At 51.3% G+C, this 16164-nt stretch overlaps 1 protein-coding gene across 3 annotated transcripts in view; it reads right to left on the bottom strand.

The window, feature by feature from the left end:
• Nucleotides 1-16164, bottom strand: part of syt4 (synaptotagmin IV) — a 117178-nt gene that overhangs the window by 20104 nt on the left and 80910 nt on the right. For 2 of the 3 annotated variants that reach the window (XM_072497146.1, XM_072497145.1), the window contains exon 2: nt 7258-7404. In XM_072497146.1, coding sequence (XP_072353247.1) covers nt 7258-7404 — 147 coding nt within the window. Of the gene's footprint in view, nt 1-5819; nt 6028-7257; nt 7405-16164 lie in introns of those variants that run through there. The other variant, XM_072497144.1, reaches the window with a different exon arrangement.

Genomic DNA, 16164 nt, shown 5'->3' with positions numbered 1-16164 from the left:
TTTCTCATCCCCATTCTCCTGCCTTCTCCCCATAATCCCTGATCCCCTTATTAATCAAGAAGCTATCTACCTCTGTCTTAAAGACACTCAGTGACTTGGCCTCCTCAGTTTTCTGCGGTAAAGAGTTCCACAGATTCACCACCCTCCAGCTGAAGAAACTCCTCCTCTTTGTTCTGGTCATTCCAATAATATGAACAGGATAAACTTATATGGTGGAATTCTCCATTCCTGAGACGAAGTATCGATGCCGGCCCACAATTCGTAGACTTCCTCGTCAGCAAAACTGGGCAGTACTTGGACCGATTCAACAACCATTGAGGGGCTAGCACAGGTGCCATGTGCAACACAATCGATTCCAATGAGAAACGTTGCCGGATCAGGCCGGATTCACGATTGACACTCAGGAGACTGACAAGCTGCAGCCGCATATACGCACTGCACTCCACACACACACCATCCCAGTCAACAAGACGTCAGCAAGGAGAGCGGTCCCGAGATTCACGGATGCCGAGCTTGAGACCCTCCTGGACACTGTGGAGGAGAGAGGAGCCATCCTGTACCCCGGTCGGGAAGGAGACTGCCAGCCGCTGTCTCTCGCCGTGCGTGGCCACAGGTGGCAGAGGCAGTAAGCGCCTAAGAAACTGCACAACCTCCTCAGGGCAGCCAAAGTGAGTATGCAGTACTGTGCCCCTGGCACCAAACCCCATCCCACACACTTGTAACCTCCCCGCCGCCCCCCCCCCCCCCCCACCCCCACCTGGAGGGCAGCCGACCCTGACCTCCATGCCAGCACCCAGACAGGCCGCCATGTTCGGGGGGCCCTGGCCACTGAAGCCACCAGCGAGCTACCCCCAGGCTGCACGGGTCGGACTCTCTTTGTAGAAGGCCGCCCATAACCACCGGGAGCGGGAGAAGACTGTAGGGGGACTGCCGGACCTGCGTCTCATCACAGCGGCAGAGCCATGGACGCTGGACATGGTCAGCTGGCCTTGGAAAGGCAGTTGCCGGGTTGGAGATCTCCCAGGGGTGAGGAAGCAAGACCACGCTGAGTTGCGGTTCACTATGACATGTGTGTCACCCCCCCCCCAACACCGCCCTCACCCCACACCACCCCTGCACCATCTTCACCCCGACACCGCCCTCACCCCACACCACCGCTGCACCACCTTCACCCCGACACCGCCCTCACCCCACACCACCCCTGCACCATCTTCACCCTGACACCGCCCTCACCCCACACCACCGCTGCACCATCTTCACCCCGACACCACCCTCACACCCACACCAACCTCACCCCCAGACCAGCCTCAAACCTACACCACCCTCACCCCACCCCACACCCATACCACCCTCACCCCCAGACCACCCTCAAACCCACCCCACCCTCACCCCGCACCACCCCTGCACCATCTTCACCCTGACACCGCCCTCAAACCCACCCCACCCTCACCCCACACCACCCCTGCACCATCTTCACCCTGACACCACCCTCAAACCTACCCCACCCTCCCCCCACCCCACACCTACACCACACCCTCACCCTGCTCCACATACCCCCACCACCACGACTCCAACTCGGCCCGCGGTCTAATCATGCATCCTGTCTTGTCTCTTGAAGGACCTGCTGGTGATGCGTCGGGTCCTTCTTGTGTCCCCCGCCACAGCCAAAGTCCCGGGTGCCGAGCAAAGACGAGAATACCGACACGGAGGGGAGCCGGAGGGGAGCCATATACCCAAGACCCAGGAAAGCCCGGAGCTCAAGTCCAAGGATGCCACAGATTTCCCGTCACAGCTGTCTCCAAAGGATTCCACCATCCCAAGGAAGCTCATCTCGGGTGGGAACTTTAGTGAAGAGGCTCCTGGGATACAATCTGGTGCTCACCACACAGCTGATCCGGTCCATTGGGTGGAGGTAGGAACTCCTGAGAGGGTGGATGGTCTGAGGGCGATCCGGCCCCAGGGAGTAGCTGCCATCCAGATTGGTTTCAGGTTTCTGGAACGGACAGTCTCATCAATCATGGAGAAGCAGTCTCAGAGCCAGGGGCTACATGAGGTGTTGTCGGCGAGCTCCAGCACCTGAAGGCGCAGGTGCAGGAGTCTAACCGCGTGCAGGAGCAAGAGGTGGAGCCAGCCATGCATGTCACCAAGGCCAACACCACACGTGGAGGACTTGGGGGCGAGAGTTTTGGCTATGGATCAGAATGTAATAATAATAATAATAATCTTTATTGGTGTCACAAGTTGGCTGATATTAGCATTGCAATGAAGTTACTATGAAAATCCCCTAGTTGCCACCCTCCGGCACCTGTTTGGGTACACTGAGGGAGAATTCAGAATGTCCAATTCACCTAACAAGCACGTCATTCAGGACTAGTGGGATGAAACCGGTGCACCCGGAAGAAACCCACACAGACACAGGTAGAACGTACCGGCTCCGCACAGACAGTGACCAAAGTTGTAATTGAACCCTGTTCGCTGGCACTGTGAAACAACAATGCTAACCACTGTGTTACCGTGCCACCCCCAGCCTGTGCGTGTCCAAGGCCTGGCAATCTGTGCAGGTTGTTGCTGAGGCCCAGGACAGGGCTGTCCTCTCACAGGCAGCCATGTGCCAGAGCCACAAGGACATTGCAGCTGCGCTCCTGAGCAAGGCCCAGTCACAGCGTACCGTGGCTGAGAGCATTGGCGGCATTGCCCGGATGCTGGCCGACGTGGCACAGATATAGAGGAAGGTGGCACAGTCCCAGCATGATGTGGCGCAGTCCCAGATGGAGGTGGTCCACTCCTTGTGCCCCATGGCCACGAGAATGCAGACACTGATTAAGACGGCAGCGGGATTCCAGGACTGGCAGTGCCAGGTGGTGGGGGAGCCTCAGTGGTTAGCTCCGCACGCAACCCCATCCCATGGAGTATCTTGAGGGTCACCGGGCACCCCGGGGGAGGAGGTGATAGGGCCGTGCCCGTGACTCCTGCAGGGGAGGTGCCAGAACACCGCAGCACATAGGACTCCCCCCTCTTGTCCCTGGCACACCTGGTGTGCAGCGGGCAGAACAGTATGGCACCATACCACCTGGGACACCCGAGCAGCAGCCGGGCCCATCCAGGCCTGGTTACCCCAGAAGATGCCCGTCACATGGGACCCAGATCGGAGGGCGGGAATCACAGCAGGTCGCCTCCACTCCTGATGCACCATTCAGGGATCCACTAGCCATAGCGTTCGGGCCTGTATGGCCAGAAAATAGACACCAGTTAAGTTGGCATGAGTGCAGGGTACAATTTAGTGATAGGGGCTAGGGCACGTATCTGTATATATGTTTCCACATTAAACACCTGTGCACAATATTTCAACTGTGTTCTGTCAAAAGGGTGTGAGGGATGGGCTGGTCTGGGTTGGCCGCAGAGGGATGCAGGTGGGGATGGGGGAATTGGCGGACATTATGTGTGGGCTTGGCTCAGGAACTGCAGTTCAGCCAGCGCTCACTGCTCCGATGTCCCACCCCACCCCCCCTCCCACCATCTCCACCACCCCCACATTCCCCATCTCCGCCACCCCAGGGATTCGATGGGACTGTGTGATGGAATGACCAGCCCGCATGCAGGGATCACCCAGGTGGACGGTGGAAAATGCTGCCATGGGCAGGAGTCAGGCATTGTCAAATGATGCGGAGCACCAGAGCTCATCGCATGGTGGGTTGTCATCCTCATCCATCCCATGGACCAGACCCGCTGTTACTGCCAACTCAGGGCCCCCACTCCGTAGGGGGTTGCAGTCGGGGGTGTATGTATCACAGAGGATGTTGTAGGCGGGGGTATGGGGGATGTGGGATGTGGTGTTTGTGCGCCTGGCCAGTCCCCCCTCCCTGTTGGTGAACCTGGAGATGATTAGAGCGCCAGTGCCCGTTGATCCTGGCACACAAGTCGAGCAGCCTCCCGTGCCTGCATGGGCCCCATATGTTGCCCATCTTCCCTCCCCCCCTTATCCCCCTCATCAGAAGAGGACTGGTGTTCATCCTCCCCCTCCAGCAAGCGCCCCTCTGCTGCGTGATGCTGTGGAAATCGCAGCAGGCCACCACGTGGCGGGCGACCCCACCATCGCTATACTGGAGGGCTCCTCCAGAGCGGTCAGGCACCTGAACCGCATCTTCAGGCAACTGAAGCACTGCTCATTCTTGCTGCTTGTCGCTGCATGGGCGTCGTTGCAGTGGGTCTCGGTGGCGGTCAGTGACCTCCGGATAGGCGTCATCAGCCACGACCGCAGTGAGTAACTCCTGTCACCAAGGAGCAAAGCACCAGCCCGGGGTGCGCATTGAAGAGACCCGGAATCGTCGAGTGTGCCAGGAGCACAGTAGCACAATGGTTAGCACTGTTACTTCACTGCGCCAGGATCTTAGGTTCGATTCCAGCTTGGGTCACAGTCTGTGCGGAGTTTACACGCTCCCCCTGTGTCTGCATGTGTTTCCTCCGGGTGCTCCGGTTTCCTCCCACCAGACCCGAAAGACTGAATTGGACATTCGGAACGTAGCGACTGGGGGATTTTCACAATAACCTCAATTGCAGTGTTAATGTAAGCCTACTTGTGACAATAAAGATTACTATTAATATTAGAAAGGCATCGTGCACACTGCCTGGGTATCAGGTGCAGATGTGCATGATGCTCATCTGATGGTCATACACCAGCTGCACGTTCATCGAGTGGAACCCCTTTTGGTTTATGTAGAGCGGCCTGTCAACTGCAGGTGCTCGAAGGGCAACATGCATCTCGTCAATCATCCCCTGGACCGGGGCATCTCGGCAATGGTGGCGAACCCCACTGCCCGGGCATCCTGCTGGCCTTGATCCACATTGAAGTAGATGTACTGTGCCGACTGGGCCTATAGGGCCTCCGTGACGGTGAGGATTCATGTGTACCAAACTCTATGAGATTGCGGACAGGTCCCCACTCGCTGTCTGGAAGGACCCCGCACGGTCAAGGCTCAGGGTGACTGTCATCGTGACAGTCAGCAGGAGCGGGTGATCTCCCCCATTCCCTCGTAGTGCCAGGTGCGCCATGATGGTTAGCACTGTTGCTTCACAGCGCCAGGGTCCCAGGTTCGATTCCCGGCTTGGGTCACTGTGCGAGTCTACACGTTTCCTCTGTGTCTGCGTGGGTTTCCTCCGGGTGCTCTGGTTTCCCTCCACAAGTTCCAAAAGGCATGCTGTTAGGTGAATTGGACATTCTGATTTCTCCCTCTGTGTACCTGAACAGCACCGGAGTGTGGCGACTAGGGGATTTTCACAGTAACTTCATTGCAGTGTTAATCATAGATTATCATAGAATTTACAGTGCAGAAGGAGGCCATTCGGCCCATCGAGTCTGCACCGGCTCTTGGAAAGAGCACCCTACCCAAAGTCAACACCTCCACCCTATCCCCATAACCCAGTAACCCCACCCAACACTAAGGGCAATTTTGGACACTAAGGGCAATTTATCATGGCCAATCCACCTAACCTGCACATCTTTGGACTGTGGGAGGAAACCGGAGCACCCGGAGGAAACCCACGCACACACGGGGAGGACATGCAGACTCCGCACAGACAGTGACCCAAGCCGGAATCGAACCTGGGACCCTGGAGCTGTGAAGCAATTGTGCTGTCCACAAGGCTACCGTGCTGCCCCATGTAGCCTACTTCTGACAATGATAAAGATTATTGTTAATAAAGATCAGACAGATATGTCGCACTGTCTCTGCTCAGCCGGACTCTTCGACGGCATGCCCGATCCGGCAGGTTCTCGAATGACAGGCGCTGTCGGTACACACAAGGCCACATGCTGCACCTACTTTGCACCTCCTCATCCTCTCCCTCAGCCTGTTGGGCGGCCAGCTCTCCATCCTCAGCGGCTGCATTCAGTTTCTCTGGGGCAGTCTCTGCAGCTGCAGCTTCCTCCACCTCAAGCAACTCCAGTTCATACAGCTGCAGCGCATCACCCAGGGCTGCGGCGACGAGTAGGAAGGCCCCCATTGCTGGTTGAATTCCAATATCCATTGTCTGCAGGGGGTGAAAGGCCAACATGTTAGCTTGGTGCGTACCCCCATGCCAATCAGATCCATTGGGCTACATGGTGGCCGAAGCTGGCACTGTGGACTCTGCCCCTGCAAGTCCTTCCCGCCCTTCTTCTCCACAGTGCCCGGAACCATGGGGTTATCTGGCCTGGCACCGTTCCCTGCTGTCAGGGGTACCAATGGCTGGCATTGCCCTTGTCAGTGGTACACTCTGCGGCCCCTGTCTGACGCCCCCCCTGTGGGAGCCACTGTGGGTGTTGCCCTTGTGTGGGCCACATGCTGCCACACTGGTTGTTGGAGGTCGGTTGGGGGGGTGACATAGTGTAGGGTGGGGTGCAGGGGTGTTGGTGTGGAGGGTGGGGGCTGGGGTGCGGGGGGTGGTGAGGTGGGAGAGTGGGGCTGAGGTGCAGGGGTGGGAGTACCCATATGGCCGGTGGCACTCTATAGAACCAGGAGCGAATGTGGGTGGTCAGTGGGTTCCGCAGCAAGGTTGCGGCAATGGCGGTCCATGCCTCGGCACCATCCCATTCCCGCGAGCGGTCACTCCAGCCCTATGGTCTGGTCACCCCCCCCCCCCACCCCACCAGCCAGCCTGGCCATTGTCAGGACTGGCAGCCCATGGTCGAGCCTCTCTTGTCCTACGTCCTCTCTCTCCCTCTTCAGCCCTGTCGCCTGTTTCTCCATTTTCAAAAGCACAAGTGAACTGTGCTGTCAGGAATTTGCCCCAGTGGTGGTGGAGAATCACATAGGTCCCGTAGAATACCAGGTCAAGCCTGCTAATGATATGCCAACGACATTTACTGTATGTGCGGAGTGGAACGCATTGATGCCCCTGTCAAGGCACCGGAGAATTGCGATTCGGCGTGAAACCGGCGCTCGCCATGATTTTGGCGTCAAAACCGATTCTCCGCCCAATCGCGTTTTCCGACTCAGGCCGATGGAGAATCCCGGCCATAGTTTTTTGATTGTTTTCAAAATCCATCTCTGAATTTGTTTTGGGACTTCTTTTACACATGGATGGACTCGAGAAAGCTTGGTGGACCTGCCTATTGGAAACAAAATCCCCAAACCAACAAAACGGACAACGTAAAAAAACGACTATATTCTTTGGAGTAGCATTAACTTTTAAATGAATTTTTGTTTTTCCACATTCAGTTAGTAAATGGGATTCCAAACAGTGTTTTATCTGATAAGAAAAGATCACACTAGCCCTCACCTTGAAAAGGCATTCCTGCCATTAATCTGTAAAATGAGGGAATGTGATAAGGTGCAGGGAAGACATTCTTCTTAATACTCAAATTCATTAAGTGGATAATAGGTTGAAGCAATCCGTTGATAGCATATACAGTCTCATGTAGCCAAACTGAAAGAAAGGAATAAAAAGAGTATTAGAATAGATGCTTCAACAAGGCTTGGCTGTCCAATCCCCTTTAGAGCTAACATGTGAATTCTCTGGTAAATTTTATCATGTTAAATATGACATTGAGTATACATAATTTAATGTAATATGTCATTATCATGAGCAACAATTATCATGGGCCATAACTCGCTCTGATTGGCAATCAGCGTTGAATTGCCACTCCGTGCCCACTTACGTCTCATCCGTCCTTGCCTCACCCAACCTTCCGACTCAAGCAGCACAGCTACTATGGACCAGGTGAATTTAAAGGTCTGATTGAAATTAACAGGCCAAAGAGGAGGTAGGTGTGGATAGGATTTGGGGGATGGGGGAAGTTCACACACCAAAGCCGGAAATGCGCGGGATCAGAGATTGTGGAGGGTGAGGTTGGTTCACTGATCTCAGGAGGGATTTGGACCTCAGGGGCGAGGGTTTACTGGAGGTCAGGGATTGAGGGGAGGAGTGCTTGGTGAGAGGGATGGGGTGCAGGACCTTGGATAGAATGGAGGGGTCAGATACCAAGGGGGTAGGGGGTTTGGACATCGGGCGGGTGGGGTGTTAGAGTTTGGGAGTGGAGTTGGTAGGATGTCAGGGTGAAAGGTAGGATAGGATCTGAGGGGGGGAATTCGGGGTCAGGTATGCTGAGTGGGGACCGGGACAGTGGAATCAGGTGTGGCCGTGGATGCAGTCAGGTCAGGGGGTGAGAGTCAGGGCTTGTCAGGGGTGATCAGTTCTGCGTGGATGTGGGGAGTCACATAGGAAGTCATGGGTTGGGGAATAGCATAACAGTAAGTCGGGGGGGGGGGGGTGCATGGTTGGGGACTAGGACTAGTGGACGCCTGTGGCCGGGGTGGGGGGAGGGGGAGCTGCGAGATCGGTCTGTGCCTTTATGTTAATTTTCCTAGAAGTTAGTTTTTCGAGTAACCATTGGTGCAACCCTGTTGGAGCCATCCAAAGTTTACAATTTAATTTGTATTTTTGGATAGTTCACAGCGCAGAGGATATTTGTACTTCTGGGCAATTGCTGTACACATGCTTACCAGTGAAGTTCTGAGAAGGATCCTCCAGTGTATCTTTGGGAAGCCACCAATCTGATACTGGGGAACTCGCAAGTTACAGCCCATTACATATATGTAATTACTGGTAATAGTACTCATTGTATGTTTAATTCCTCTGAAAGTTTAACATTTCATATGAACCCTATTATCTTGTGAAATAACTTATAAACTTCTATGTGAGAGCATTGATTTCCGAACAGTAAGCCAGAGCATTTTGGTAGCTGTCAACAATCTGAAGGTTATACCAATTATATATTCGGAGTGTGAAACAGCATCTGTTTCTGACGTGCTACATATTCAAACTAGATGTGCAATGAAATAGAGTTATAATTTACGTACAGATCAGCATTTAATTTCCAATATCGCAGTAAAATTGGAACAATGGAATGTGACTTTTTGACCAGGTTTGAAAAATTCTATTTGAACAAATCTATGCAGCATTCTGATCTGTGTGGTGCATCCATTGGAGCACCCTGTAATGTACTCTCCTTCCTTCTATTGTACAATACGTATATATTTTTCCAAATTAATTCTTTGTGCTTAAATTCTAAGACGTTGGAAAAATTAATTAAGTACACAGCAGCTTTTGGCACAAAGCATAACCCTTCGTCTCATTGATGCAGTACGTGGGCCAGAGCATTTACAATTAAAAGGAGAATAGGGAACAGATTGATTCAAAAATGGATGAAGTAGGAAAACAAAACGTTTGAGAAATAAATGAGAAAAACAAAATATCTTTAATTCCAACTAGAAAATTATTATCAAATAAAAATAAAATATCTCAAGAGTCATGGAAGTGTTGTAGTTGTCTGTTTTGCAATCTGTGGTTGTAATTTAAAGTGAGTAAATTCTGTGCATGAGAAAATAATTTGACTACTGTAGCAATTTTGTGCAAGGCATATACATAATATGGAAAAATAAAAGCGACAATAAAATTGAAACAACTCAATATTAATGTCGACGCCATACTGCTAGTGCAGGACGAAAGTTAACATTGCAAGTATGCATGACAACTTAACTACATTGTGATTATACTTCTCTGTTTTCTTTTAATTAAAAAATGCTAAACTTTGAGAGGGCTCAACTATTGCAGGGTGGTCCTCAGGTCTGTACTCTCCAGGGAGAGATGAACTTTACCTTCTGGAGATTGGAAAGTCATTACAGAAAAGCTTTAAGATGGTGCAATGGAGCTGTGGATGGCTACATTCAAAGTTAGCAGTTGCTAACTTTGTCCAGTGTGATAGCGTACTGACTCAAGATTCCTTCTGCTCAATGTGCACAATGCATTTTTAAAACATTCTGGAATCTGAGCATGGCAATGTTTATTTTGTTATTTTCAGACGGACAATGGCATTATCCATTGTCTGGTCATATAGCCACATATCTTCTTTTTCAAGATATGTTTTCCAAAGATCCAGGGCGGGATTCTCCGTTGGCCAACGCGGAAATTCGGAAAGGCTATTGGGCGGATAATGGGTTCACGCCAAGTTGCAATTCTCCGGTGCCTTGACAGCGGCATCAATGCAATCCACTCACACGTACAGTAAATGCTGTTTGCACATCATTACTGGGCCTGACCCGGTATTCTCTGGAGCCTCAACGATCCTTCGCTTCCGCCTCCGTCGGGGGGAACTCCCGATGGCAAGGTTCACTTGTGCTTTTAAAAATTGGGAACCAGGTGTTGTGGCTGATTAGGGAGAGTGGAGGTAGACATGGAGGGGGGGGGTGACTGTGGGCTGCTGGTCCTGACACTGGCCAAGCTGGTTTTCAGGGGGCCTCTGCCAGGGCAATGGCCAAGCTGGCTGGGGGTGGGGGTCAACAGGGGGGTAAAAGGGGGATAGGCCGTGGGGCCGGGTGATCAATAAAGGACTAAAAGGTTACGGTAAGCGGGCGGGTAAGTGGAGCTGAGTCGGTAAAGAGATCAGCCATGATCTTACCACCCCAGCATTCCACCCCCCAATTACTGGAACTCCCTCAATGCCAGCAAAACTAAAGAGCTGGTCATTGACTTCAGGAAGCAAAGCACTGTACGCACCCCTGTCAGCATCAACGGGGCCGAGGTGGGGATGGTTAGCAGTTTCAAATTCCTAGGGGTGCACATCTCCAAAAATCTGTCCTGGTCCACCCACGTCGACGCTACCACCAAGAAAGCACAACAGCGCCTATACTTCCTCAGGAAACGAAGGAAATTCGGCATGTCCACATTAACCCTTACCAACTTTTACAGATGCACCATAGAAAGCATCCTATCGGGCTGCATCACAGCCTGGTATGGCAACTGCTCGGCCCAGGACCGCAAGAAACTTCAGAGAGTCGTGAACACCGCCCAGTCCATCACACGAACCTGCCTCCCATTCATTAACTCCATCTACACCTCCCGCTGCCTGGGGAAAGCGGGCATCATAATCAAAGATCCCTCCCACCCGGCTTACTCATTCTTCCAACTTCTTCCATCGGGCAGGAGATACAGAAATCTGAGAACACGCACGAACAGACTCAAAAACAGCTTCTTCCCCACTGTCACCAGACTCCTAAATGACCCTCTTATGGACTGACCTCATTAACACAACACCCTGTATGCTTCATCCGATGCTTATGTAGTTACATTGTATATGTTGTGTTGCCCTATTATGTATTTTCTTTTATTCCCTTTTCTTTCCATGTAATTAATGATCTGTTGAGCTGCTCGCAGAAAAATACTTTTCACTGTACGTCGGTACACGTGACAATAAACAAATCCAATCCAACCCGCCAACAACTGGAATTCAGCGAGAAATGGTGTGTTTCCTCCTAATCGCTGCAGCCCTTGGGGATGCACTGAGGCTGTATGAGTTGGAGCTGGCGAGGAGGAGGAAGCTGCAGCAGCAGAGGCTGCCCCAGAGGAACAGGAGGAAGTTGGTGAGGAAGCAGAGCCGGCTGCCCAGCAGGCCGAGGAGGAGGAGGAAGTGTAAGGGAGGCACAGCATGCGGCCTCATGTACATAGAACATACAGTGCAGTAGGAGGCCATTCGGCCCATCGAGTCTGCACCGACCCACTTAAGTCCTCATTTCCACCCTATCCCCATAACCCAATAATCCCTCCTAACCTTTTTGGATACTAAGGGCAATTTAGCATGGCCAACCCACCTAATCTGCACATCTTTGGACTGTGGGAGGAAACAGGAGCACCCGGAGGAAACCCACGCAGACACGGGGAGAACGTGCAGACTCCGCGCATACAGTGACCCAGCAGGGAATCGAACCTGGGACCCTGGCGCAGTGAAGCCACAGTGCTAGCCACGTTTGCTCCCATGCTACCGATGTTCGGGGACGGTTCAGCGACCCTGTTCTGCCCAGCGCGGATTAAGGCGCAATGGGTGGATCGCAGGCAAGCCTCAAATCAGGCACCACACCAGGTGCAAAATCTTGCACGAGTCACCAGACTCACTCCGCCTGCCGCATTCTGGATCTCACCCTCACTGGGCGGGATGCATATCTGAATGTTCAAATGCGCAGAAGGGCTCATTTAAATACCTGGACGCTGGATTCACCCGGCGCCTGGGACTCACTGGCCATGCCTGGGAAATTTTGCCAGGGTACCGTTTTGTACTGGTCAATACAAATGTGAAGCAGGCATAACGGCACCTGGGGGTTGGTCTCACTTGCAATTTGGTATCGCCGAGTGATCGGGGACAGGGCAGGGTGGCACCCTGGCACTCCCCCAGGCACGTAGGCACTTTGGCACGGTCAGCCTGACAGCCTGGCCGTGCCAACCTGTCACTTCCAAGGCACCTGTGTGGCACTGCCAGGGTGCCTGGGGCATTGCCAGGATGGCAGTCCTGTGGTGCCCAGGTGCTAGGTTGGCACTGCCAGGGGTCGGTCCTGGGGGGGTGGGGAGCTTGCCAGGTAGAAGAGGTGTGGGGGAGCATTCCCAGGGGCCTCCCCAAGGTTGGGGGGGGGGGTGAGGGGTCAAAAGTGTGTGTCGGACCTGAAGGGGGGCAGATCAGGGCTGCCAGTCAAAATGAAGCACTCTAAGTGTGGACTCAGCAGAGAGAAACTCCCCGAGGCCAAAAAAAAGGCATAAGTGCCGTTGCAGAGCGGGGTGTTTTCCAGCACTGCAGCTGGTGGGGAACACTCCACGAAATACACCATTCAGCGGAATTTAACTTGAGTCCACTGAATCTCACTGTCCAAACTGAATAGCATTACTGTGTGTTTTTGCAGTAATGTTTGACTGAAATAAACCATTCAGAGTCCTTGAGATATGGCCATCATTGCCTCCTTAATCTCGCTTCATGTGTACTGTGTTTCTACTGCCATCAGGGTCCGATATAGGGGGTCTCTGATTGGGGGTCTCCAATATGGGGGTTTCTGATATGGGTCTCTGTTATGGGAGGGTCTCTGATGTGGGGTCTCTGATATGTGAGGGTCTCTGATGTGGGGTCTCTGATATGTGAGTGTCTCTGATGTGGGGTCTCTGATATGTGGGGGTGGATAGTTCCAAGATAGGGTGTGTGAATTGCTTATTTTCATTTCCTTTCTTGGTTGAATGCATCTCCAGTACCCTTCTTTGAATCGAACTACAATATCCATAAACATCTGGGAGTTAAATGCTTTCACCTCCTTTTTTTCTCAGCAGAAAACACTTAACTACTTTGATGTGGTCAGAAGCTTCTGTCAATCATAGCTAGGCATTTGAGCTTAGGTTCAAAATAAGGTACTTTGGATGCATTCAAGCATGAAGGGAACAATTCAGACACCTGGCTCTCTGAAAACAATTTGTTTTTTCTTTGAAAGTGAATAAAAGCCTTGTAGATCAGGGATCCGAGGGGGGTGGGGGTTTAAAGCCTGTGATGTGGTTTTGGCTTTCTATGAAGTAACAGCTGCTTATTTCTACACTATCTGGGGCAGCAGGTGTTAGGAATGGGTGAATGAAAAAGCAGTGATTTTTTTTACTGTTTCTGTCTAGAGTGCTCTTTAGGTACAGGCAGGAGTAACTGATGGGGGGTCTCTGATGGGGTTCTCTGATGGGGGTCTCTGATATTCAGGGCTTCTGATGGGGGTTCTCTGATACAGGGAGTCTCTAATGGGGGGTCTCCAATATGGGGGTTTCTGATATGGGTCTCTGATTTGTGAGGGTCTCTGATGTGGGGTCTCTGATAACGGGGGTCTCAGAAGATGGTCTCTGATGTGAGGTGTCTGAAATGGGGGTCTCTGATGGGGTCTCTGATGAGGGTCTCTGCTGGGGTCACTGATGCGGGGGTCAGATGGAGAGGTCTGGTGGAGGTTCGAAATGGGAGTCTGGTGGGGGGGGGGGGGTCACTGGGGTGGTTGGGCCACCCTCATGTATGCATATTGTGGGGGGGTGATCCAGCAGTTCTGGTGGTGGGAGTCCCCCTACTTGTCAGCAGGGGAGGTGGCGGGGCAGAAATTGCCTTGTGGGGAAGAGGGGGGCGGCCGTCGGACCTTGGTATTGGGCGTCAAGTCAAAATGGCGGCTTGATAGCAGGATATAGGAACAAAATCCCTTGCGCTCTCCGCCATGCATAGACTTGCATGGCAAGGGAGAGGGAATCACTTCTGGGCGCCGTTCCTCGCACCAGCGCAAACCAGACGTGATTCAGTTCTGGCGGCAGAATGTAGACTCGAGAACATAGAGAATCCTGTACACTTTCAATGGTATTGAACAATATACATTCGGACATTTCCTGTTCTGTATTGACCTACCTTATCTGAAGCAAGGTGGCGGCAGGGGTGGGGGGGGGGGGGGGGGAGGGGCAGGGGGGGTGGTAATAGTATCTGAGTGGATGAACATCAGAGGTTCTCATTTCTAATTGCTGTCCAATGAGCCTTGCCACAAGTGCATGTTAAGATGTCTGGTGCAGAAGGATGGTCCCATGGATAAACAATCTGCCAGTGCAAAACATCTATGTTCACAAAGGAAGACTGGTTACTTTACTAAGATTACAAAATCTCTGCCGTCTTCTAGCGCACTGAGTTTCAACGTGAATCAGCACCATCAGGAGAGAAGAGAAGTTTGGAAAACATGACAGAGATATGGAAGATTTGATTTGATTTGATTTATTTGATTTGATATATTGCCATGTGTACTGAGGTACAGTGAAAAGTATCGTTCTGCAAACAGTCCAGACAGATCGTTCCATACATGAAAAACATAGGACGTACGATAAATACACAATGTAAATACATAGACATAGATATCGGATGAAGCATACGGAGTGTAGTACTACTCAGTAGAGAAGATGTGTGGAGAGATCAGTTTAGTCCAAAAGAGAGTCATTCACGTGTTTGGTAACAGCAGGGAAGAAGCTGTTTTTGAAATTGTTAGTGCGTCTCCTCAGGCTTTTGTATCTCCTGCCTGATGGAAGAGATACTGAATAAGGACTGTGGAATCTGGAATGTATTTGGTTTGCTCAAAATGATTATGAATTATCAGACTCTCCTTCGGCTCTACATAGAAATGCAGAGCACAGAAGGAGGTTAACTGACCCACCATATCTATGCTGTATCTTTGCTTGGGCAATGCAAAACTAACCATGCTGCCCTGGTCTGTCTCGATAGCCAAATATCTTCCTCTGCTTTAAATATTTATCCAAGATTCCCTTTAAACATGGAATGGTCACCCGCTCCCTCCCATTTTCTGTGACAAAGCAGCCAGAGCAGCAACAATTTGCTGCATAAATACATTTGTCATGAACTCTCCTACCTCCTTGTCTTAATGACAATTTTAGATTGATGACCACTTGTCGCTGGCTCCCGATCCAAAATAAATTGCCTTTCCCTATTTACTCCATGGAAATCCTTTAAAAAAATCCATCATAAGCAGGAATCTCAAGTTTTTTTTTTCTGTAACTATAGTTTCCCACTCCTGGCATCACCTACATTGTATGTATAAATCTTTGTCGGTTGCATCGGTAATGAAATGAAATGAAAATCGCTTATTGTCACAAGTAGGCTTCAAATGAAGTTACTGTGAAAATCCCCTAGTCGCCACATTCCGGCACCTGTTCGGGGAGGCTGGTACGGGAATTGAACTGTGCTGCTGGCCTGCCTTGGTCTGCTTTAAACGCTAGCTCTTTAGCTCTGTGCTAAACCAGCCCCAAAACTGCTAATCCTCAAATAAATAGCAGATTCTCCCCCATGGTCTATTGTGACCTACATGAAGTTACTGGTAGAGGACTCTTTAATGGTGATCCTGTTGAAGGTCATTGGGAGATAAGCCAACTTTCTTTAGTTTGACCTGCAAGAACTGGGTTTTCCAGCATTTTAAGTTTTCCAGCATCCACAGGTCTAGACAGTATGGCAGAGTGTTACCTATGTGACCTATAAAGTATTCTTCACTGATATCTGACTGTGCAAGTAATGGCCCAAGGTGTTGTCTTTCCCAGGAGGATCAAAGCAGGTCTGCAATTATTTTTTGCTCTTTCATCAATTGTCAACCCAAACCTGAATACTGTTCAAGTCATGCTAGGTGCTGTTTCATTATTGAAGGAATTGTGAATGGAACTGAACACTGTGCACTGAACAAACAGCTCTTCTCTTTACCTTATGATTGAGTGGAGGTCATTTATGAAGCAGCTAGGGATGATGTGGTCTGATGAATTTTGCAGTGATGTGCTGAGACTGCGATGATTAACTTCCAAATACCATGACCATCTTTCTTTGCG

Source organism: Scyliorhinus torazame, chromosome 3 (assembly GCF_047496885.1).
Source record: "Scyliorhinus torazame isolate Kashiwa2021f chromosome 3, sScyTor2.1, whole genome shotgun sequence".
In the NCBI taxonomy this organism is placed as follows: Eukaryota; Metazoa; Chordata; class Chondrichthyes; order Carcharhiniformes; family Scyliorhinidae; genus Scyliorhinus; species Scyliorhinus torazame.
This window is presented reverse-complemented; position numbering and strand designations above follow the sequence as displayed.